This window comes from Protobothrops mucrosquamatus, unplaced genomic scaffold (genome assembly GCF_001527695.2).
Source record: "Protobothrops mucrosquamatus isolate PMUCROS unplaced genomic scaffold, P.Mucros_1.0 scaffold2943, whole genome shotgun sequence".
Lineage (NCBI taxonomy): Eukaryota > Metazoa > Chordata > Lepidosauria > Squamata > Viperidae > Protobothrops > Protobothrops mucrosquamatus.
This window is the reverse complement of record NW_015388966.1, coordinates 70,195-93,141: the sequence shown is the minus strand read 5'-3', so window position 1 is coordinate 93,141 and position 22,947 is coordinate 70,195. Positions and strand designations below refer to the sequence as shown.

At 39.8% G+C, this 22,947-nt stretch overlaps 1 protein-coding gene across 1 annotated transcript in view; it reads right to left on the bottom strand.

Moving 5' to 3' along the window:
- Positions 1-3,459: 3,459 nt before the first annotated feature.
- Positions 3,460-22,947, bottom strand: part of BARD1 (BRCA1 associated RING domain 1) — a 74,294-nt gene continuing 54,806 nt past the window's right edge. The window contains exons 8-11 of the mRNA XM_015826070.1: positions 9,635-9,770; positions 8,241-8,333; positions 5,355-5,452; positions 3,460-4,323 (exon numbers count right to left, since the gene is read on the bottom strand). Coding sequence (XP_015681556.1) covers positions 3,967-4,323; positions 5,355-5,452; positions 8,241-8,333; positions 9,635-9,770 — 684 coding nt within the window. The 3' untranslated portion in view covers positions 3,460-3,966. The remainder of the gene's footprint in view (positions 4,324-5,354; positions 5,453-8,240; positions 8,334-9,634; positions 9,771-22,947) is intronic.

Sequence of the window (22,947 nt, the reverse complement as noted above, 5' to 3'; positions counted from 1 at the left end):
GGGTAATCCTGCAGCAATAGCAATTTCAGCCTGTTTCTGATATTCTGACCACCAAATGACATATTGCGCTGGTGTTAATAACATGTTAAAAAGCGCTTGCCAATCAGCTAAAAGCATTTCTCTAGTAGCTGAAGTTAAAGAAAACAAAACCCCTTGCGTATAGCGAGCTTGCAAGCCATAAGTAGAAACAGCTGATTTCAGTTCCTTTATTAGCTTAAAGTTCAAAGGACTGTAAACAGGAACAGCTGCTGGCGCAGCTCCATCTGCACCAGCCGCAGCATTTGCTGGGAGAATGAAATCTACCGGAAATGCTGCACAGGCTTCTAGCTCATCACCGTCCAGCTCTCCTCTGCTTCGTGCTTCTATCATGGCTCTAATGACATGTCCTCCGGCTGGAAACGGACCGGATGGAGCAGAGCAGGTGGGTGCGGTGAGAGCGGAGGCCTTATCAGAGTGTTGCAAAACAGGATATAAGTTTGCCTGATCCTGTTTTGTGGATTCATACGGAGGAGGCGCAGAATCCATTGGTGTTTGTTTATCAAATTTATGATGAATCATGAGACATTCCATGACCGCACGCCATGTGGTTAAAACGTGCATCGGGGCTCTAGGAGCCGAGTGGAGACATTCTCCTAATTTGGTCCATGTACTTAATTTAAAACTCCCCTTTTCTGGGTACGATGGAAAGTGTTGCCAAATGTATGTCAGAAAGCCAATTAAATCATTGCTTTTCAATCGAGGGAGTGATTTACCCTTGTTTGAAGCAAATTTTTTGGAAGATTCGGTTAGTTCCCTCAGTTCCTTCAGGTGTGCGACCTGTTGTTGAGAGAGCTTTCCTCCCATACTCACGAGTATCCAGTTGTGTTTCAGACGGGACGAATGTGCATAGCCTCCCTCAGGCGAGTGGGTATGGGCGGTCCGAGACGTATCTCCGCAGAAATCACGTCGGGGTCACCAAAATGCGGCGTTTTTGCCTTGCCACATTAGGGTGGGCCACTCATGAGTCTTGGCAAGCAAGAGAAGACAACACACAGGTTTTCCTCGAGGTGAGTGAGCCCAGGGCGTGTTCTGAGCTTCTCCTTTATTTGGCAACATATATGAGGAAGTGAGCAGGTGTCAATACATAATTGGTTACATGTGTAGGAAGTTAGTACATGTTATTATATAATTGGTTACATACAGTTACATATGTAGGAAAATAAGTGCGTGCTATTATGCAATTGGTTACATTTTGTCACATAGCTCTATGCTCTATTATTGGCTATAATTTGCTGCATAGGGTGGGGTTGCTTATATTGGGTTATGTTGTTCTTCTACGCATAGCCTGTTGTTGTGCTTTTTCCCTACTTGCTTTCATGCATCTCTAGTTACTCACGTGCAAACAGCATATGAACCTTAATGCTTCTTTCATTGCCTAGGTTCCTGGTTCACATGGTGACCATGGGCCTAACCATGCTACAGCTACCTGGCCTCCATATCCCAACACTTACTAAGGCCCTTCTCCTCCGATTGCTCAGTTTGACCGGGTGACCAGGAGTCCTGGTTGTGCCAAACTTCCTCCATTTCAGAATTATGGAGGCCACAGTATTCTTAGGAACCTTCAGTGCCGCAGAAAATTTGTTGTAGTCTTCCCCAGATCTATGCCTTGCAATAATCCTGTCTCTGAGCTCTGCAGGCAGTTCCTTTGACCTCATGGCTTTTGCTCTGCTGCAGTATGCATTATCAGCTGTGACTTCTATAGAGATGTATGTCTTTCCAAATCATGTCTAATAAATTTAATTTACCACAGGTAGACTCCAAGCAAGGTGTAGAAACATGTCAGCAACGATCAAGAGAACTGGGAGGCACCTGAGCTAAATTTCAAGTGTTGTTGCAAAGGATCTGAAATATCACTGAAAGTGTTATTTCATTTTTTTCTTTTTAATAAATTTACATTTTTAAAATTCTGTTTTCACTGTCATTATGGGGTACTGAATGTAGATTAATGAGAAAAAAAATGAATTTCAGCAACTGTAGAATCAGGCTGCAATGTAACAAAATTGACAAAAGTGAAGGGAGTCTGAATACTTTCTGAATACACTGTAATTAGAAAAGTACTTTTAGAATTCTCATTTTACAAAGCCCCCAAAAAGTAAAAAAAAAAAAAAAAATACATAGCAGAGTCAGCTTTCCTCCATTGTCTCTGCATGAGGCATAGGTACTGTCAGACCTGATCAAAGAAAAGTCTTCAACTCCATTTGGTTAAAGCAAAGGGTTCTGTTACTAAGAGTGATGGTTGCAGTAAAGTCAAGCCAGCTCTGAAATCCACACTTGCTGGATACAAAAATAAGGTGTAGGTTTGCCTCCATCCCATCTCTCCCCTGTGACCAGTCTGTTTCTAGCCAACTGGAGCTCGCTAAGATTTTTGAGAACTTGTGAGATGTTTGGGGGTAATTTGCATACTTCTCAGGGTGCCTGGCCGTGGGATGCTGGTACAAACAGGATCCCAGCTGCTCTGGTCCTTCTCACCTGTCATTCCCCTCCTGATTTTCTATCATGCACAAAGCTTTATTGCCCTTTCATCTTTCCCTCTTTCATCATTCCTCCCCCTTTTTTCGCCTTTCATCCTCCCCCTTTTTTGTCAGGATGCTTGTGAGGCCCCCCCAAGCCAAGCCAGGCAGATCTGACAGGTACAGTATTTCTCTATTCTTCTTGTTGCTATTGCATTTTTACTACAAATTTTGATGAATGTATTGTAACAGGTAACTTAGCATAAGTGGTATTATTGTGCTGGAGATTAGATGCTGCTTTTGCTTCTGCTAAAAGGCAGCTGGACAGAAGAAAAGTGAAAGGAGTTAAATAAAAGAGGCACCATGTCACTAATCCAAGATAACTGTGTCTAGCATTTACTATGTTATTCATCTCCCTAAACAGTTAAGAAATACAGTTCTTTCATTTAAGTCAAAAGATGAAAGGGTGGAAATATAGCATAGAATTGATAAAATAGAATGTTATTGTTTCAAGGCATTGTCCACACTGCCTGGGGCTGGGAGAAATCCAACATCTATAAGGCTACAGGTTGGTTTTTTTTAGAAATATTGATTCTTGCACCTTGTAACACCACAGACATGTCCAAAGAGTGTCAAATGATGTTTCAATTAAAGATTAAAGAGGGAAAAGTAACAAAATGTGAAGTTGAACTCTAACTTCCCTTGGCCCACCTTCCATTAACATCTGGATGCCTGCAAATTGCCTCCCTAGACTAACCCATTTGAGAAAACTGATCCTTATCTTTTCACGTTGTAAAATCATTTGATTCAATTCAATCCTGACCTATAATTGAAAGGACTCTATTGATTGTGAGGATTGATTATATTGCAAGCTCTTTACTGATTGTGAGGATTTGTTATATTGAGTGCTTTCTTTCCCTCTTTCTCACACACAAATAAACTCAGATTTAAATAAAAGTCTTGCACGGTAATGTTTCAGAATGTGATTTATTTGTGATACAAAAACATTAAAGAAGAACGAATCTTTCAACAGAAGCACAGAATTCATGATTATACATCTAAGTAATCTCTTTAAACAAATTCAGTGACAATGTTAATTTCACCATGTAGAAAATGAGAAAAAAATCATTAATATGAGCTGAGGCTCATATTAAGATCACAGTAACCAGAATGGTACTGATCAAGCTTTCTGAGATTTTGTAAGATCTCAATATAGAATGATAATTTCAGTATATCCAATAATAATATAGTTTACAGAACACAAATAAAAAGGAGAACTCCGCTAATATCAACAATCAATAGATTTTGGGAATCTGAATCTTCAATTATTATTATTATTTAAAATATACATGTTAAGATTTGAGGAATAATTCAATTGTATACAATCTTCCTCCCAAGAACTAAGTGTATCTATTTGTTTCAGTACATAATTTCAGTATCTTTTAATAAAATTTCAGTAAAATTTAAATCTCAGCATTTATGTTATCACAATGCTAGGAAAAGCATTTTTAACAGGCAACAGTTGAAATGACATCACACAGTCAATAAGCCACCTGGAGGGCACTTCCCAAACCTTTCCTTGATGAACTTTTTGTGGTTTGTAGTTAGAAGAGGCGTCATAGATTATATATTGTGTACAGAAACTCTGGTCAGAAGTAATCTCAGCATGATAGGCTACTGTATTGATTGTCTGAGTCACATCATTATCTGATTTAGGCTTCCTTAGGAGAATATGTCCCCCTCCAGATTTCACCAGTTCTTTGAGGTCATCTTTCTTGTGCTCTTTAAATATTCCCAGGAAATAGAAGTAGCAGCCATCAAAAAGTTTAGGCAACTGGAATAAAGAATAGATTGTTCTCATCTATGCAGCTGACAATTGAGATAAAGCCACAATTTCTTATTTAATAAACCTCTACAATCAATTATGTTCTCATGCCCCAGTCTAAATATTAGTTTAACTAGCTTCTGTTGATCTACGAGCTATAATTTTTGTATGGCATGTAAAATACCAAATCAACCAGCAACAAATTAAGGACTAGAAGCTGCTGGAAAAAAAAAGGGTGAAGATAGAAACAAGAGCCCAGAATTGGCAAAAATGGGACAAAACAGAACAACAAACAAGAAGACAAGAGGAATAGTTCCAAAGGAGGAAATCAGACATGTAGCCTATTCTTAGGGATAAAAAAAGAGTAAACAATCCTTTGGATGAAAGAAATGGAATGTGAGGAAAAAGGAAACAAAAAGATCATAAAAAAATTCACATCAGTTATGTTGTAGAAATGAGGGATAGCAAATAGATCAAATAGACAAAAAATATGTGGAGCTTTGCAACAGAAGAAGCTGGTAGAAACAGGTGAAGAGATGAAAGGGGCTAAACTTCATATATGGATTAAAATAATCTGAACTTGGGGTGCATGTGTTTAAACTTAATTAACAAATGATTACAAAATATTACTAGATGTGGGAGGAGAAACAAGCTGAAGATTCAGTAGGACATGTTAATTATAATTTACATGTTTGCATAACAACATACACAACAGGACAAGGCTATCAAACAGTTTTGCTAACCAAAATTACTGATGTGTTAAAATTTATCAAAGATGAATCCATTCTACTTCAGGTAATAGCTGTAAACATTTTTCCAAAACTTACCAAAAACCTGAATATTTTGGAACATTTATTGACAATAAAAATCCGTTTACAGTTAAAAATTACATTTCTAATTTAATTTAGCTATCATTTCTCAAAACCAAATGCTGAAACAAAGCACTATTCTTCCCTTGTCTGGAAAAACAAAGATAAAATGACAAAAATTCCAAGCTATCACAACAATATAACTGAAACACTGATAAAAAAAGTCCTCACAAGCTGTTCTGTGTTCAGGCGGCCTTGTCGAGGACCACCATCTATTTCATATTTCTCTTCTTGTTCAAAAGTGCCACTCTTCAAGCTGGCTTCTACCCCTAAAAGTAGGAAAAGAAAGTAAAAAAAAAAGAAAATGTAGTTATTTTCTGCAAATCCAGAAGTGGGTTTGGGGAGGGGGAATTGAAGGATTAGGAAAAAAATCATGAAGACAATAGATGGACAGAAGATGACTGGCTGGAACATGTGCCAGGCTAAGAGAAAGGCTCAATACTAGATGAGACTTAAGAAATCAAAGTAGTCAATCCATCAGAATAGAGCTGGAAGGGAGCTTGGAGATCTTCTAGTCCAACCTTTTTTAAAAACCTCCAGTGATGAAGCACCCACAACGTCTGAAGGCAAGCTGGTTAATTGTCCTCACTGTTAGGAAGTTTCTCCTTAATTCCAGGTTGCTTCTCTCCTTGAGTAGTTTCCATCCATTGTTGCCTTCTGGTGCTTTGGAAAATAAGTTGACTCCTTCCTCTTGTGGCAGCCTCTCAAATGCTGGAATATTGCTATCATGTCACCCCTAGTCCTTCTGTTTTTTAGACTGGCCATACCCAGTTCCCGCAACCATTCTTCATATGTTTTTGTTTCCAGGCCCTTAATCATCTTAGTTGCTCTTCTTTTCACTTTTTCCAAAGTCTTAACATCTTTTCTGTAATGTGGTGACCAAAACTGGATGCAGTATTCAAGATGTGACCTTATTAAGGCTTTATAAAGCAGTAATAATACTTCACATGATTTTGATTCTATGCCTCTATTTATACAACTAAGGATTTTATTAGCTTTTTTTTACTGCTGCTGCACACTGCTGCCTCATGTTTAAGTGATCGTCCATTCGGACTCCAAGGTCCCTCTAACAGTGACTATTTTTGAACCAGGTTTTGCCTAATCTGTACTTGTACCTTTGGTTTTTCCTGCCTAAGTGTAAAACCTTGCTTTTCTCCACATTAAATTTTATGTTGTTGGATAGGGTCCATTGTTCAAGTTTGTCAAGATCTTTTTGGATCCTGAGCTTGTCTTCTGGGATGCTGGCTATTCCTGCCAGCATAGTGTAATCTGTAAATTTGATGAATTCCCCTTCTATTCCCTCATCTAAGTCATTTATGAAGATATTGAAGAGTACTGGGCCTAAGACAGAACCTAGTGGTACCCCACTGCTTACTTCCCTCCATGTGGATGTAATACCATTAAGGACTACTCGTTGAGTATGGTTTGTCAGCCAGCTACAAATCCATCTGGTGGCGATGTTGTCTATTCCACATTTTTCTAGCTTACCAAGCACTAGATTGTGGTCTACTTTGTTGAATGCCTTGCTGAAGTCTAAGTATATTATGTCCACAGCATTTCACTGGTCTACTTATTTAGTCACTTTATCAAAGAATGAAATAAGATTGATTTGGCATGATCTGTTTTTAACAAACCCATGCTGGCTTCTAGTTATAACTTTATTTGTTTCTAGATGTTCACAGATTTGTTTTTTGATTATCTCTTCCAGTATCTTCCCAGGTATTGATGTTAGGTTGATTGGGCTGTAGTTTCCTTAGTCTATTTTTTTCCTTCTTTGAAGATGGGAACCACATCAGCTCTTTTCCAATCCTCTGGTAGCTCCCCAGTGCTCCAGGATTTTTTAAAGACATGGTATAATGAGAACCATTATACCATATTTTTAAAAAATCCTGGAGACAACCTCTGCCAGCACTTTCAGAACTCTGGGAGGTAACCCATCAGGTCCCAGTGATTTATATTCATCAAGGTCAGATAGGTGTTCTTTTACCATTTTCTTGCTTATTTTAATTTTTATTTCTAGTCTGTCTTTTACAGTTATGTTTTTGGTAGGTTGGGCAATAGTTTCTTTTTGCATGAAAACTGATGCAAACAATGAATTAAGCAGCTCTGCTTTCTCTCTACAGCCTGTTACTTCCTTGCCATCTTCTCTCTTTAGTGGGTTGACTGTTTCCTTGACTCTTTTCTTGTTATTTATATGTTGAAAGAAACTTTTTTATTATCTTTGACTTCTGTTGCAAGCCTTTGTTCATTCTGAGCCTTTGCTTTTTGACTTGGGTAGATTCGGACTATCTGCTAATATTCTGACTTAGTTATGTGTCCCTCTTTCCTTTTTTTTGTACTGATCCTTTTTGTCTTTCAATACAAATTTAAGTAAAAATACAAATATAAATTTGCCTTTTAGTTATCAGGGCTATTTTTCATAAATCTAAATATAACACATTACTGTACAAATAGAATGCAATTGGCAGAAGATGCTATAATGAAAGGAATGCTATGTGTGATATATATGGCAAAAGTACCAAACAACGTGATCCAAATTTCAACTCTTGAAGTGTGTTCCTGGAGCAGCCTTTACCTGTCCTGGGTGAAGAGTCGGGTCTTCACAGCTCTTCTAAACAACAGCAGAGTGGTGTTATAACAATTCTCTAAGATAAATTTGTATTATCCAATTGTGAATAGGTATTTACTCTTTCAAATTGCACACCCATTTAATTTTTCATAATACTGTTAATCTACCATGGGAAATCAGCATATTATGATTCTTGTTTATTGCTATCTTGTAAGCATTTTTGATAATCAATTACAATAAGTACAGATTTTTTATACTGCTGTCAAAACAAAACTGTTGAGTACATATTATACTGCCTTGAACTTGGAATAACTGTTGTAAGCTTGGAGATATTCAAAACATTTTGCATAATTATAGGATTATTGCTTATGAGAATTGTTGAAAAGTGTTGAAAAATAGCATCGATGCTACATTCCTGTTATCTTTGTGCCATCATCTCAAACATATGTTTTTCTTAAATACCCCCCCCCCCAAATTCAATTACTTACACATAAATGTCAAGATCCAACATCCAGATAAAAGTGCCAGCATGCACTTCATAGTAGTTCGCGCAGGATATGCAGGAATAACGACATGTGTCACTAAAATGAGAGTTAAAATGTATAAACTGCAGGATGAATTCTTCCCTGTGTAAACAAACCACAACTGATTTGATCCTTCATATTCAAAGAATAATTCAATTTTACAGTCACTAGCCTACAACACAGGCAGAATAGTTCCCACAAAAGGAAGAGAAGCATTATATTCTTCAAAAAGCTTCTTACACTCCATAGACTCAAGTATTCCCTGAACGGGAGACAATGGACTTAGGAAGACAGGGAAATGAGAAACTGCCAGATATCAGCAGACAATATACGGATCTATCACTATTATGTTAAAGTTTTCAACCTCTGAGAAATAGTTACCAGAACAAAAATCCTTATGAATTAAAAAAGTAATGATATATGTTTTTTTAAGTATCCTTCTTACCATTATGTTACAGTTACCATTATGATCATAATCTACTCCGTAATCTAATAGGTAAAATTCTGTGGTCAAAAAGTTCCAAAATATTAGAAATTAGTGTGCTTAAATTATAGGGAAGTAGAATTGAATTGGTCATTAGGCAAAAATTCTGAACATTAAGAACTTTTCAATATAAAAGAACTGCCTCTGGAGATTTGCTGGAGCTGTTTACACAAAAGCTGAATGGTCTTCTATTAGGGATACTACAATAGTAGATTCTTATATTGGAATACATACCCCTCAAGTTTATGATTATAAAAGAAACTAAAATAATAAATATACTAGTAACAAATGACGCAGGAAATTTAAATCTATTCTTCCACTTAAGAGGAGGCACTTGAGATCAAATTAAAAACAATGTTTATGGAAGTGCTGAGGGGGAAATCCTGGAGCTGAAAACACATTAGCATTTTCCTCTATTTCTTGCTTCATACATTGCTCCATTTGACAATTTTAACAATTGTTAAATATGGAAGCTTTAACCAAGTTTCTTATGACAAACGTACATGTATTGGTGGAACTCCAAATGCAGAGGACATAGCTCATACATTATTTGCATGCCAATTGTGTAAAAAAGATAGAGATCAATATCTTAGGTCACATTTTAAACAAATGGCCTATTGAGATCCATACATTACCACAACATATTTCATGTGCATCCAGAACCCAAATACATGGCCCTTTATTTGAACAAAACAGTACAGTACCGCATTCCCCAAATTATGAAAGGTGACCCAGAAATACAATTTGTATTTCCTTTTAGTTTTGCCTTTTACTGTATCTTGTTACCCTTGTCTTATTATATAATTCTGTATTTTGTACAGCCTTATCGCTAAACAATAAAATATTATTATATTAAATAAAGCTGACAACTTACCGGAACTGTTAAATTCTGTACATACTCTAACCTTCAAAACTGTGGCCAATTTGCTTAACAGCAGCTGTTGACCTGGATCAAGACCACTCCCAAGGAGAACAACAGGCCCTTTTTTACAGTAATTTAGGTTTGTGGACTAAAGACAAAAGAGAAAACTATTACATTCCCAACAGCCTATATTTCTTCCTTTTAAAAAAAATAAAAAACCCAAATTTACTCAACATTTCTATTACATAATAAGGAACTATTTCAAAATGAGTATAGGTTTTTATATAATTTCTGGACATAGATGAAATGTATTTGACCTTGTCAGCTGGAGAGCTGACAGTCTGGGTTCGAGACCCAACCTCCACACAATGGGGTGAACTCTCATTACTTGCCCCAATACTAATAAAGGAGAATAGAGAGAAGGAGATCAACCTATTTTCCAAAGCACCTGACGCCAGACAAGGAATAACAGATGGAAACTGATCAAGGAGAGATTCAACCTAGAAATAAGGAGAAATTTTCTGACAGTGAGAACTATATTTGTAGCTCAGGGTTAATATGAGGGGTCCTTGGTGCTCTCGGAGCTTGCTTGTTTTCTTGCAAACATTTCATTACCCAAACTAGGTAACACCATCAGTGCTAGGTGGGCAGGAACTTGCCCCAGTTCCTGCCCACCTAGCAGTTCAAAAGCATGCAAATGCCAATAGATTAATAGGTACCACTTCGGTGGGAAGGTAACAGTGTTCCGTGTGCCCTTGGCATATAGCCATGCTGGCCACATGACCATGGAAATTGTCTTTGGACAATGCTAGCTCCCTCGGCCAAGAAACAGAGATGAGCACTGTCAGACAGGAAAACCTCTATCTTTTATTAAGGCCAGAAGCACTTTCTGATTATCAAAGCCATTTATGTTTATATAATTATATAAATATATAACTTTTTATTAAGAATTTTAAATAATAAAATACAAATTGAGATTAGAGAGAAAAAATAGAAAAAAGAAAAGTGCAAAGAAAAAAGAGAGTTTTAAAAAAGCAATATTTAAAGAAATGAATTCCAGTCTTCATCATAAGTATAACAAATGCAGCATTTCTCCACCTTCCACAAAAGTTACATACATGGATCACCTCTCCCCATAATCATCCCTTGGCCATTCATAAATTCATGAACAATTAATACTTCAATTCAGATGTCCGCAAAAAGTTTGTAAAAGGTTCTCAGAATTTTATAAAAATATGTCTTATTTTAACTCCAATCAAACAAATCAACTTTGTATTGTTTCCTTAAGATTCTGTATATTAGTCCTTAATTCATTCAGAAGCTGTTGTAGGATTTGATCTCCCTTCAATTTTTTTTCTTTCTTTCATTTCAAAGGTTTCTTCAAATGTTTATCAACCCTCATTTGTAAATCCAGTAATAAAGTTATCCAGGTCATTCTCTTGCGTTATCATTTATGTTTCCTTTATGTTTGTCATCTCTGTCTTATAATTCAGAATTTGTTAGTATATCTGCATCAGGTAATATTTGTTTATCCCTTTTATCCTGTCAGTCTTCCAAAATATTCTCTTTCATATCTTTCACTTCTTTAAAATCTTTTGCAAATAATACATCCATAAAAGCAAAATTGTTGCTGACATTGTAGTTTCTCACCCCATTCCTTAAAAATTTCCCAAAATGTCTCTAAATGTTATAGCATTGTTTGTCATTTTGTAGATTCCACAAGATAGGTTTTTCTCTCCCCTTTCGTCCTTTCTTCTGCCTAGTGTTTCATTTCTAAAACTGGAAAATCTCAAATGGCTATTGCTTGTTTATTTTCTAACAGATGAAAAAATTTACGTTCCCACAAAGGTACTGTTTGGTTTAATTATTTCCCAAAACTGTTAGCAAATGTCCTAATATTCCAAAATTGTTTGGTTAATTCATCTGTAACTTTTTTAGATTACCTTCTTATTACGCTTTTTGCTATTTACTTCAATTTTTAAAAAATTATCTAAGCTGTTAGTTCATTTTCCTTTTGTACTGGAACGGGCGTTGTCTTACCTGAACGCCTTTTCTCAGCATGATGATGGAGAATCCACTAGTGGGTTGTCTTAATCTTCCTGCTCCAATAAGACTAAGTCTGGAAAGTTGCCACGCCTTTGCTGTTCCAGAGCACCCCAGTTTGCGACGAAGGCGAAGCGCAGACATTAGTCTGACGCATGTGCTCATCCTATATTGTACATAGGCCCAAACGGATACTACAATGGGAGGGTGTGGATTCTCCATCATCATACTGAGAAAAGGCGTTCAGGTAAGACAACACCCCTTCTCCAGCATGATTGGATGGAGAATCCACTAGTGGGACATACCAAAGACCTGTTGTCCCTAAGTGGGGGAAGCAGTTTGGGCCTGAGTTCCACTGGTAGATACCACTTGCTATAACACCCTCCGTCCGAATGAAGCATCCGAGGAGGCAAATTTGTCAATCCTATAATGCTTGACAAACGAGGAAGGCGAGGACCACATAGCCGCCCTGCAGATCTCCCCGATAGGTGCCTGGGTATCCCAAGCCGCCGATGTAGCTGCACTGCGGGTGGAAAGGGCAGTGATGCGACTGGGGACGGTCAGTGATTGGGATCGATAAGCTTGAACAATGCAAGCCGGGATCCACCTGCCTACGGTCGAGGAGGAAACTTCTGACCCATGGACAAGGGCTGAAAGGAAACAAACAGTGCCTCGGATTTACGGAATGCGGAAGTCCTTTTGATGTAACGTCGCAGGGCCCTGCAAACGTCCAGAGTATGCCATTGCTTTTCTAGATCGTGAGTCGGGTTAGGACAGAAATTAGGAAGCACTATCTCCTGGGATCTATGGTACAAGGAATTAACCTTGGGAACAAAGGAAGGATCCAGGCGCAGGGTCACCCTGTCTACATGGAAAACGCACAGGTCCTCTGACAGAGAGGGCGGCCAGCTCTGAAATTCGCTTGGCCGACGTGACGGCTACAAGGAAGGCCACCTTCATAGACAACAGTTTCAGGGAGCACGTGGTAATGGGCTCAAAGGGTGGTGAGGTGAGGGCCTGTAAGACTCGGGGTAGGTCCCAAGAGGAATAACGGTGTACCGCCGGAGGCTTGGCATTAGTTGCTTTTAGGAAAGAATGCACCGTAGGATGTTGCGCCAAGGGGGCGGAATTGTCACACTGGATCACCGAGGAGAGGGCAGAAACCTGTCTGCGGATGGTGTTTGGGGCTAACCCCTTGTCCAGCCCATCCATCAGGAATTCCAGAACAATCGGAATAGTGATGTCCGAAAGCTCTACTTTGTGCCCTGAACACCAGGTACAGAAACTCCTCCATGTGGCATCATAAATCCTATTCATGGAGGGGCACCTGGATTGCTGGATCATGGCTATCACCCTTGACAAAAATGAGTTTTGGGTCAAGGCCCGCTGCTCAAATGCCAAGCGGTTAGTTGGAGACACTGGGGATCTGGATGCTGAAGGGCTCCCTGGTTTAGGGCGATACGACCTGAGGGAATCCTCCACGGGTGGGAGATGGAAAGCTCCACCAGATCGGCGAACCACCGGCGTCTTGGCCAATGTGGAGCAATCAGGATGACCTCCGCCCATTCGTGTAGGATCTTGCAGATTGTCGTCGGAATCAGAGGAAGAGGAGGAAAGGCATACAACAGCTCCCTGGGCCAGGGACTGCGGAGGGCATCCGTCCCCTCTGCTCCCCGATATGGGAACCTGGAAAAAAACCTTGGGAGTTGGGAATTGGTTGGAGAGGCAAAGAGATCTAGCACAGGGTGACCAAACCTGTCCGCAATCTCCCTGAACAAGTCGGGTTCCAGGCGCCACTGTTGACCTGCTTAGAGAGTCCGCCTGATGATTTGCCTCTCTGGAGATGTGTTCCGCTCTGATGGAAGACAGATTGTTTTCCGCCCAAGTCCCCAACAACTGGGCCTCTTCCATGAGAGGCCTGGATCTGGTTCCCCCTTGTCTGTTCACATGAGCCTTTGCAGCAATATTGTCTGTGAGCACTAAGACATGCTGTCCCGCCACCCTGCTGCTGAAGTGGCGTAAGGCTAGATGTATGGCCCTGAGCTCCAACCAGTTTATATTGTTCTGTAAGTCTGTCTGGGACTACCGGCCCTGAGCCAGTTCTGACTGGAGGTGCGCTCCCCAGCCGAAGAGGCTGGCGTCCATTGTCAGGGTAATCCTCACTGGTTCCTTGAACTGGGTGCCCCTTGTCATTGCTGGGGAGGCCCACCACCGAAGGGAGTTCAGTGCCTAATGCGGGACTCGAACCTTCCGGTTGGAAGCGCTGATGCGTAGCCTCTGGAACGGAAGCAAAACCCACTGTAGTTCCCTGGCGTGAAGGTGTGCCCAAGGTACAATTGCTTTACAGGACACCATCTTCCTCAAGAGTTGTGACAACAATGCCAGTGAGACCACCCGCTCCCTCTGAACCCGAAGGACTAGTGCCCCTATGCTGTCCCGTCGGTCCTGTGACAGAGAGACTGTGCAAGTGTTTGTGTCGATGACCGCCCCCAAATGGAGGAGACGGGTGGATGGAACTGTCTGGCTCTTCTGAAAGTTGACTGAAAACCCGTGAGTCTGAAGGGCTTTGATGCTACAAGTTAGGTCCGATTGAGCCTGCTGGAAGGATGGAGACTGTATTAGGATATCGTCCAGGTAGCACTGGACACGGATTGGAGTTTGTGTCAGGTGGGCGGCTAACACCGCCAATAACTTTGTGAACACTCAGGGGGCCGAGGAGAGGTCGAATGGAAGTGCTTTGTATTGGTAATGCTGGTGGACATAGCAAAATCTGAGGAACTTGCGATGCCCAGGGAGGATAGGTATGTGTAAGTATGCCTCCGTTAAGTCTATTGAAGTCAGGAAGTCCCCTTTTCTGATGCTGGCTAGGATTGATTGAAGCGATTGCATCTTGAACTTCCTGTAAGTTAGGTAGTAATTGAGGCTCTTTAGGTCCAAAATTGCCCTCCAGCCCCCCGAGGACTTTGGAACGACAAAAAGATTGGAGTAAAACCCCCGCCCTTTCTGTTTCTCCAGAACTGGTTCTATGGCTCTTATCTGTGATAAATGAGAAATGGCCTCTGACATGAGTTCCGCTTTGCTTTTGTTCTTGGGGGTTGGACAAGACCGGAAATATTCCGGAGGACTGGACCAGAATTCCACCTTGAGTGATGGTATTTAACACCCAGGAGTCTGTGGTGGTGCCTTCCCATACGTTGGCGTAGAGGGACAGTCGACCACCTATGGGGGAAACCTCCCTGGAGTCACTTTGTTCTTCTGAAGGGGCGACCTCCTGAGCCTCGAAAGGGCCGCTTGGTCTGGAACTGTCTTTTCCCTGGGTGCAGGGCAGTCCTGCTGGCGGCCTGGTTTCTGGGTAAAGGTACAGGAGTTTTGAGGCCAGTCCCAAGTCGAAGCTGGACGGAAGGACTGCCTGCGAAAATAATGGTGTGAACTGCCTGATCGCCTATCCCCTCTCCTACTCATATTTATCATGGCCTTACGTTTGTCCTTGCCCTCTACAAGATAAGGGTTGAGAGCTTCACCAAAGAGATGCCCCCCATGATAAGCCTCAGTAGCCAGACACCACTTGGTCTTCAGGTCCGCACGCCAGTTCTTGAGCCATAGAAGTCTACGAGCTGAGATGTCTGCTGCTGTGGCCCGTGAGGAATACCTTGCAGCATGGAGGGAGGCGTCAGCCATGTATTGCGATGTGGCCACTAACTTACCCAGGTTCTGATGTGCACGAACCTGGTCAGGGGGCACCAATCTTGGAGCTCACGCAGCCATATGATGGAGGCCCGGGCGAAGAAGGCCAGGGATGTAGACGCCTTGACCGCCCATGCAGACGCCTGATGGGATCTGCGAAGGGCAGATTCAAATTTCTTGTCCTCTGCTTTGAGCGCTTCGGCCATGTCCCCTGGAATAGTGCAATTAGAAAATAGAGAGTTTAGTGGTTCATCTATCAGGGGAACCTCCAGCAAGGATGCAAAGGAAGGAGCCACATTAAAAAGATTTCTCTCTGAAACTCCCGGAGTGGAAAGAGATCCCAGGCTAGCCCACTGCTTCTGCACCATATTGCAGAAGAAGGGGGGCAGGGAATATGCTTCTGTGTCACCACCGGTTCGGAATACAGCGGGTTCAGGTCCTGGGAAGTAGAAGGAGTTGGCTGAGCCTCCTGTTCCGGCGCGATGTTAGCTGAAGAACATGCCTTGAGAAGTAACGGGCCAAACAAAGACTGGTCAAACAGGCCAGTGAGAGGTGTCGTGTCCGGAGGAGAGACGTCCTCGTCATCTGACAAGATCAGTCCGGAAGGGTCAAAATCATCAGGATCCGATTCTGAAGAAGCCTCCTGAAGAAACGCAGGGGCCTCAGCCTGTGGTAATGGCCGTGAAGGTGCTGCTGGAACCTGTTGGGGCCGCTGCCCCACTGAAGAAGCCATAAACTGAGCGAAAGCCTGATCCATCATGGCCGGAAATTGATCAGGCCACGCTGCCTGTGGCTCAGAGGGACGGAGCCCTGCTGCGGTGGGCGTAAAGGTAGCCTGCGCCCGATTGTGACGTGCCCGGAGTGGCAACCCTTTGCGATTCTAGACCAGGGGTGGGCAAACTTTTTGACTCGAGGGCCGCAATGGGTTCATATATTGGACCCGGGGGCCGGACCAAGAGTAGATGGACGGTGTGTATGTGTGAATTAATATAAATTAAATTTACATTTGTAACATTAAATGTTTAGATTAATTTAAGGTAGAAAAGCATAAAAAGAGTTATTTTACAAAACTTTTATGNGGATGTATATGTTTATACAGTATGCACATAACTTTAATTTATCTACAGTTTACTATTTACTATTAATTCAGACAAAAAGAAAAGTTGTTCCATAGTAGATCCCTGTCTATATAAATATTCAAATAGTTTCTGAGACCTGAGCCTTGGCAATAAATTTAAAAAAGAAAAATGGCATTAATGCCAAGCAGAGTTTTTTTTTTAAAAAAAAATCAAATAAAACTTAGTGTAATCTAGGTACTCCCTGGATATTAATGGTATTCAAGGAAAGCAGGGCTGTCATATTTACAGCAGTAAACAGCAAATTAAAGATAGGATTGCAATCAACAGTCAACATAATCCTAGAACAGGGTTTTAAAGCTATTATTTGTTGAGCAAGCTGTAATGACTTTGTTCCCACATAAATCTATACGAAAGTAGGGGCTTCATACATCACATTGTCCAAGCCAAACAAATCATTTTATGACTTGTTTTTATGCATGACACAGCCAATATCCACAGGGTGGTCTCTAAGCTGGCCAGCCAAACAATAATGGCTTTCAGCTAAGAGATCCTAGGCATCTACAGAATAAATTATAAATAAACATAGCAAAGAACTCTTAGTTCTTCCCCAAGATTACAATTTCTGGGACTTGCTGGATAGAAATTAAAACAATGAAACGACTCAGAATCAGGTTTAAATGTTGATATAGGAACATATTAACTGAGTTGTTCAAGGTTCTCTGGGAACTTGCATCAGAAGAGGAGATAAATTAACATCATTTGCAGGATTTCTCCCTTCAGATGGATTGTCAGGGTCTTTCTGACTATCTACACAACACCCTCTCTTTTCCCTCCGCATTTTGAATCTGGTGCCTGAAATATTTTCACATGCACTTTTTTCCCTACGCCACACACATTTTTTCACATGCACTTTCTTTTTCCTAATTTGGGGAACAGATTTGGAGAAGCAAAAGAAACAGCTTTGCAACTCCAAAGTGGAACACTTGATCCTCTCCATTAACTCAATCTGAATTGTTTATATAAAAAGTAAAGCTTCTCTCCTCAATAAGATAGATTCAACCTTGGTTCAAGCCAGAGGTTACAAATTACTGCTGTCAGGCTCTTTCAGAGAATGTTCCACACAGCTTCCATCCATAGCACAGTCACCATGTAACTGTTATACTAGTACACACTTGGTAATCACCACTTCAGATTGCACAACCAGCAGTGGAAAGAACGCAATAATTTAACTTTCCCTCCAAATTAAGAGAAGGTTTGGATCCATAAGCCAGACCAAACAGTCTTACATTTAGTTCATATGGAGAAAGACATAACAAGCCCTAAAGTAGAAAATCCAAGGGATGCAAAGAGTTGGAATTATTTATCTTTCACATAAAGAAAATAAAAACTCTGAACTCTATTACTATTAGTTAACCACTTTGAGGGGGGGAAGCATAATGTTCAGTGATACACACAACTGTTCCTCTGAAAGATTTATCTATCTAGTTGGCTATTGTACAGCATTTGTTGTAGAGAATATATGGAAACTCAAAGCATAGAAACATACTCTATTTTGCTACCGAAACATTAAGTCTGAGCATCATGCAACAGTATATTCCTGTTGGACAAACTCTAACTTTCAGCTCCCACATACTATAGGAGATACTCCAGAGCAGCGGTTCTCAACCTATGGGTCGCGACCCCATTTGGGGTCGATCGACCATTTCACGGGGGTCGCCAAGCAAGGCTGTCCGCCATTTTTTTCCCTTTTCCGGCGGGTGCCTTACCTCCCTTGAGCTGGGCCAGCTGGTGGTTGGCCTGCTCCGTCTCTGCCGCTTGCCAGCTACGCCTCGGCTGGCGCAGGGGGCGGAACCACGCATGCGCGGCGCTCCTGGGCAGGGAAAGTCCTCGACTTACGACCGGTTGGGTAGTCCTCGACTTACGACTGGTTTAGTCCTCGACTTACGACCGGTTGGGGTCGCGGCATTAAAAAGGTTGAGAACCACTGCTCCAGAGGATCAGCACCATTAAGGCTATTAAAAGAGAGCCTTCATCTGAATACAAAAACATTCAGATGGGACTGCAAAGAATACTATATGAGGCTGCAGAAAAGAAATATAAGCAGATAATAAGGGATGCAAACAATGCTTTGAAGGAACCTAACATTAATAACATTAAAATCAACAATCAGTTATTTAAATAGATTAGAAGCAGAAGAATGACTAAGAAAAATGGAATGCTGGATGACAGAGGAATTAAAGTAGATCCAAGAAATAACTTAAATGAAAAGTTAATTTCTCAAATGTATCTTTGTGCAGAAGACTAGAAAATGTTTTCAGGAATAAAGCACTATATATGAAAATGAGGCAAATTGATTTTGAGATTGATGAATAAGATTGCAAAGGCATCCTCAAGGCATGTCTGCAATCCATTTATCAGGACAGAAAATCTGAATGGCATGTGAAAATCAGACAAGGGAAACCTGTTCAGCTGTTAACAACCTTTTTGGTGGACGGGTTGCCACAGTCCAGGTCAAGAAGGTAGAATTAGGCAGCTTCCCTTGTAAGGAGAACAGGAAATAACCAAAAACACAAAGCTCTTAACAGCTACTTACAGCCACAAATCAAAATTTTCAGAGTCTACTATTACCAGATTTATTAAAACGGTAAAAGGAATTAGATTACAGAAATATTGGCAACTGGATATATTTACTTTAGCACCCAAATTATCTTTAAATTCATTTCTTGACATTCTGTTTAATCGCCTGTTATATACTGGGAAAGTTATCTACCTGTGTTCTTGATAAAAGAAGAACATGCATATATTTTCTATTTGTAATATTTTTTCCTATCCTCTTTCACCATGTCTTAGCCAGCCATTACAAGTATTTTGACAAAGTAGATGAAAATCTCCTGAGCAAACTTATTTCAATTATGAAAGAAGTTTTTTAATTGGATCAATTAACCAGTAAGAATACAAGTAACAAGTAACCAGTAAGAATACAAAGTAAAATGTAAAATAAATGGACAATAGAGTTCCCTGCTGCTCCTTAATTGTTCATAAATGATTTGCAATTCAAGGTAAGCAGAAGCTATATTTTCTAATACCAATTAATGTAGGATGATTAATGAGACAACACAACAATTCCCAAATGATCTCTCCACACTCGAGGAATTTAAAATAAACAAGCATAAAATGGCAAACATATAAACATGTACAATTTGAAGCACAAAAAACCCTAACTTTTGTGATTGCACCTGGTAGTGACTGTTCAGATCTTGCAATTCCTATAGATAGCTCAATAAAATATCCATCCAGTGCACAACTGTTGGAACGAAGGCCATTAAAAATTAAAATGCTCATATTGTGATGTTATAAACAAATGCCAGATGCAACCACACTTTGAATAAATAATACAGATCTGATTGCATCTCAAAAAGGTTATGTTAAATTGTTCTTGAACAGGTGGAGAAAAGTTCATTCAATTTGATATCAGAATCCAGTATCATTTACATGAACTTGTACCATGAGAGCTTCAGGACAGAAGAGTTGTAACTGTTCATATTGCCGCTACGTGGTAGAGAATTCCAGTTTATAATACAAACCTAAACTGTGAAATTCATTGCTGCAAGATGTAGAGATGGCCACAAATTGCTTGGACTTTAAAAGGGTATTAAGTAATTTATGACTACTTTACCATAAAAATATGAGTACTGTATGCTATTAAGCATGATGATTACATATTATTTCCAAGATTGAAGACAGCATGAAGTATTTAGGCAGAAAGGTACATCTGCATTTTTGTCTTGCTTGTGCAAATCTCAAAGGCATTTACTGGCTGCTCTAGGAACAAAATGCTGGACTTCAGACTCTTCTATTCTTAAGGCTCTGTGCAAAGAGAATATTCACATTCATGAATTTTGCCATCGTATTATAGATATTATTGTAATGGCTAGAAATGTAAACTGCCTCTGTCAAATTCTGCTGCAACAACAAATTATCCTACCATGAAAATAATACTGTGTAAAAAATGAAAAATGAATGCTTTTCATCCTACATGAGATATATCTGTTGCACACTGCGTAATCTGTACATTACAGTTCAGTAATGACACACTACTTATATACAAAAGGTAAGACTGAAGAAAACAAAGTAGTTATTGCTCCTTCTTAAACTTTTTTTTTAGCATTTGATGAAATTTTTAAAGAAATCTAGACACATGGAACTTCTATCTATTAATTTCATATCAGACTTTACAGGAAAGGTTGTTCAAAAGGGGGATTCAACTGCTACTCCAGGCAGCCATGATGGAGACAGATATAGACCTTTTTCAGTTGAATTTCAGACTGGGACACAGTACTGAAGCAGCATTGATCATTCTCATGCAGCACTTCTGGCAGAACCAGAACCAGGGTTACTGCTATTGGCTTGGTTCTCCTTGATGCCTCAGAGATTTTTGATACCATTAATTATTGCATTGTTCTGGATTGCCTCTTGGGAGTAGGGGTGAAGGTGGGACCGGTTCTATGGTAGTTCTGCTCTCTTCTATATGGATGGTCCCAACTGATATTGACAGTGGAGGAGACATCAAAGCTAAGGCTCCTAACCTGTGGGGTGCCTCAAGGATCAATACTGTCATCGCTTCTGTTTAATTTCTACATGAAGCTATTGGGCAAGGCCACCTAATAATTTGAATCAAATATCAATAATATGCTGGTGGTATCAGTTTTATATCTTAATTCCAGGCCATCCTAGTGATGCTGGAATCTGGAGACTTCAGGGCTCTGAATGATATAGAACAGACTTAAATTTAATCTCAGCAAGACTGAGAGGCTGGGGATACTTTGACTTGTTGTCTCAAAAATTTTCATCTTTAGTCCTAGATGGTGTAGTACAGTATTTCCCCCTTTGAGATTTGTGTGTAGCTTGGGAATTCTCCTGGACTGTCAGCTCCTTATCTTTAAGGGAAGGAAGGTCTTTGCACAGATTCTTCTGCTGTACCAGTTGCACCCACTTCTAGATTGGGGAGGCTCTCTGGATAATCAGTCATCCTAGTCACTTCATGTTTGGACAATAACAATGTGCTTTACAAGGGGCTACCCTTGAAGACCCACCTGGAATCTATAACCAGTCCAGAATGTGGCATTGCAAACAGTAATAGGTATGCCACAATATATGCTCAGGTAATAATACCCTGTTCCATGAAATACATTGGTTGTCAGTTAGCTTCTGAGTGCAATTCAGTGTGCTGGTTACCATTTACAAAGAGGTCTAGCTATCTGAGGAATTGCCTATCTCCAATCATTTCTACCTTGTATTATTGGACAAAATTGGCATGCTTTGGATCCATCAATTAATCAAGGTCATCTGATGAGACCCAGGAAGTTTACTCTGTGGAATAGAGATCTCCCCAAAAGATCCATATGGCCCTATCTTGTCTATTTTTAATCAGTTTTTGAAATCACCCCACATCTTAGATTCGGGTGGTAGTAAATTTCCTTTTGGGACCAATGCTGCTACTTTTAAAAATTATATTGATTTCTCATTTTTAATATCATACACTGCCCAGTGGCCCTCTATGTTTGATAGATAGATTTTCCCATATATACCTAAATTTGCTCTCTCAGACATGGTTTTTAGCTATTAGTCAAAACCTGATATTCAAAGTCCCTCAACCTAACTTACATGATGGCACCAATGAGAATAACTTCCTCGAATTTAGATAATAAGCAAACATATGTTCTATTTTTTTTTTAAATTCCAGGTGCTTCTGCTTCTTTATTTTTACTTTTTCATGGACTATTGGCAACTTCAATGAGGCCAGTTACAACTTTGTCACCTTTACTCTGATTTGTGAATTTAGTCTTATGGGAAACTCATTTTTTGCTGGCTTGTTGTTAAATCATATATTGATCTACCTTAAACATTTGTATATAATTTTCTATAAATAAAGTTAAGCAATTCTAAACTACTGCAAATATACCTAGAAAACATTAAGCCTCTATTCTTTAGCATTTGTCTAAGCATGGGATTTGTTATACATTACATTAAGACAAGGATAAAAAGTGAATCTGCAGAAAAACAAAACTTGATTTGACTCTAACTTAGTCAGAAACTAATATTGTAAGATCTTACCTATAATGCTTTATTACAGATGGCTCTGCATGACATTCTGAATCACAAAGTAGCCAATCGCATTTTAGCCTGATTTGTCATTTGAACCCCATTGGTACAATTAGCTGATGGTTCCAATACATCATACAAATATAGAAAATAGGGTTAACTAAGTAAACTATCTGTTTCAATCAGCCATTGGTAAATGCATCGTGTGAACACAATCATTACATTAAAAATGCTTGGACAAACTACCCATAGAAAAGAAATAGTACTTTGTCCAACTGAAGAACGGAAAAATTTGCCACATAATAAATTTGCATTAGGTTTTCACATTTTTTACTTAGAAGTCTAGAAGGCACTGGTATTAAATTGTGAAAAAGGAACTGTCTTTTTTCCCTTTGTCTCATTTAAAGACAAAGATCT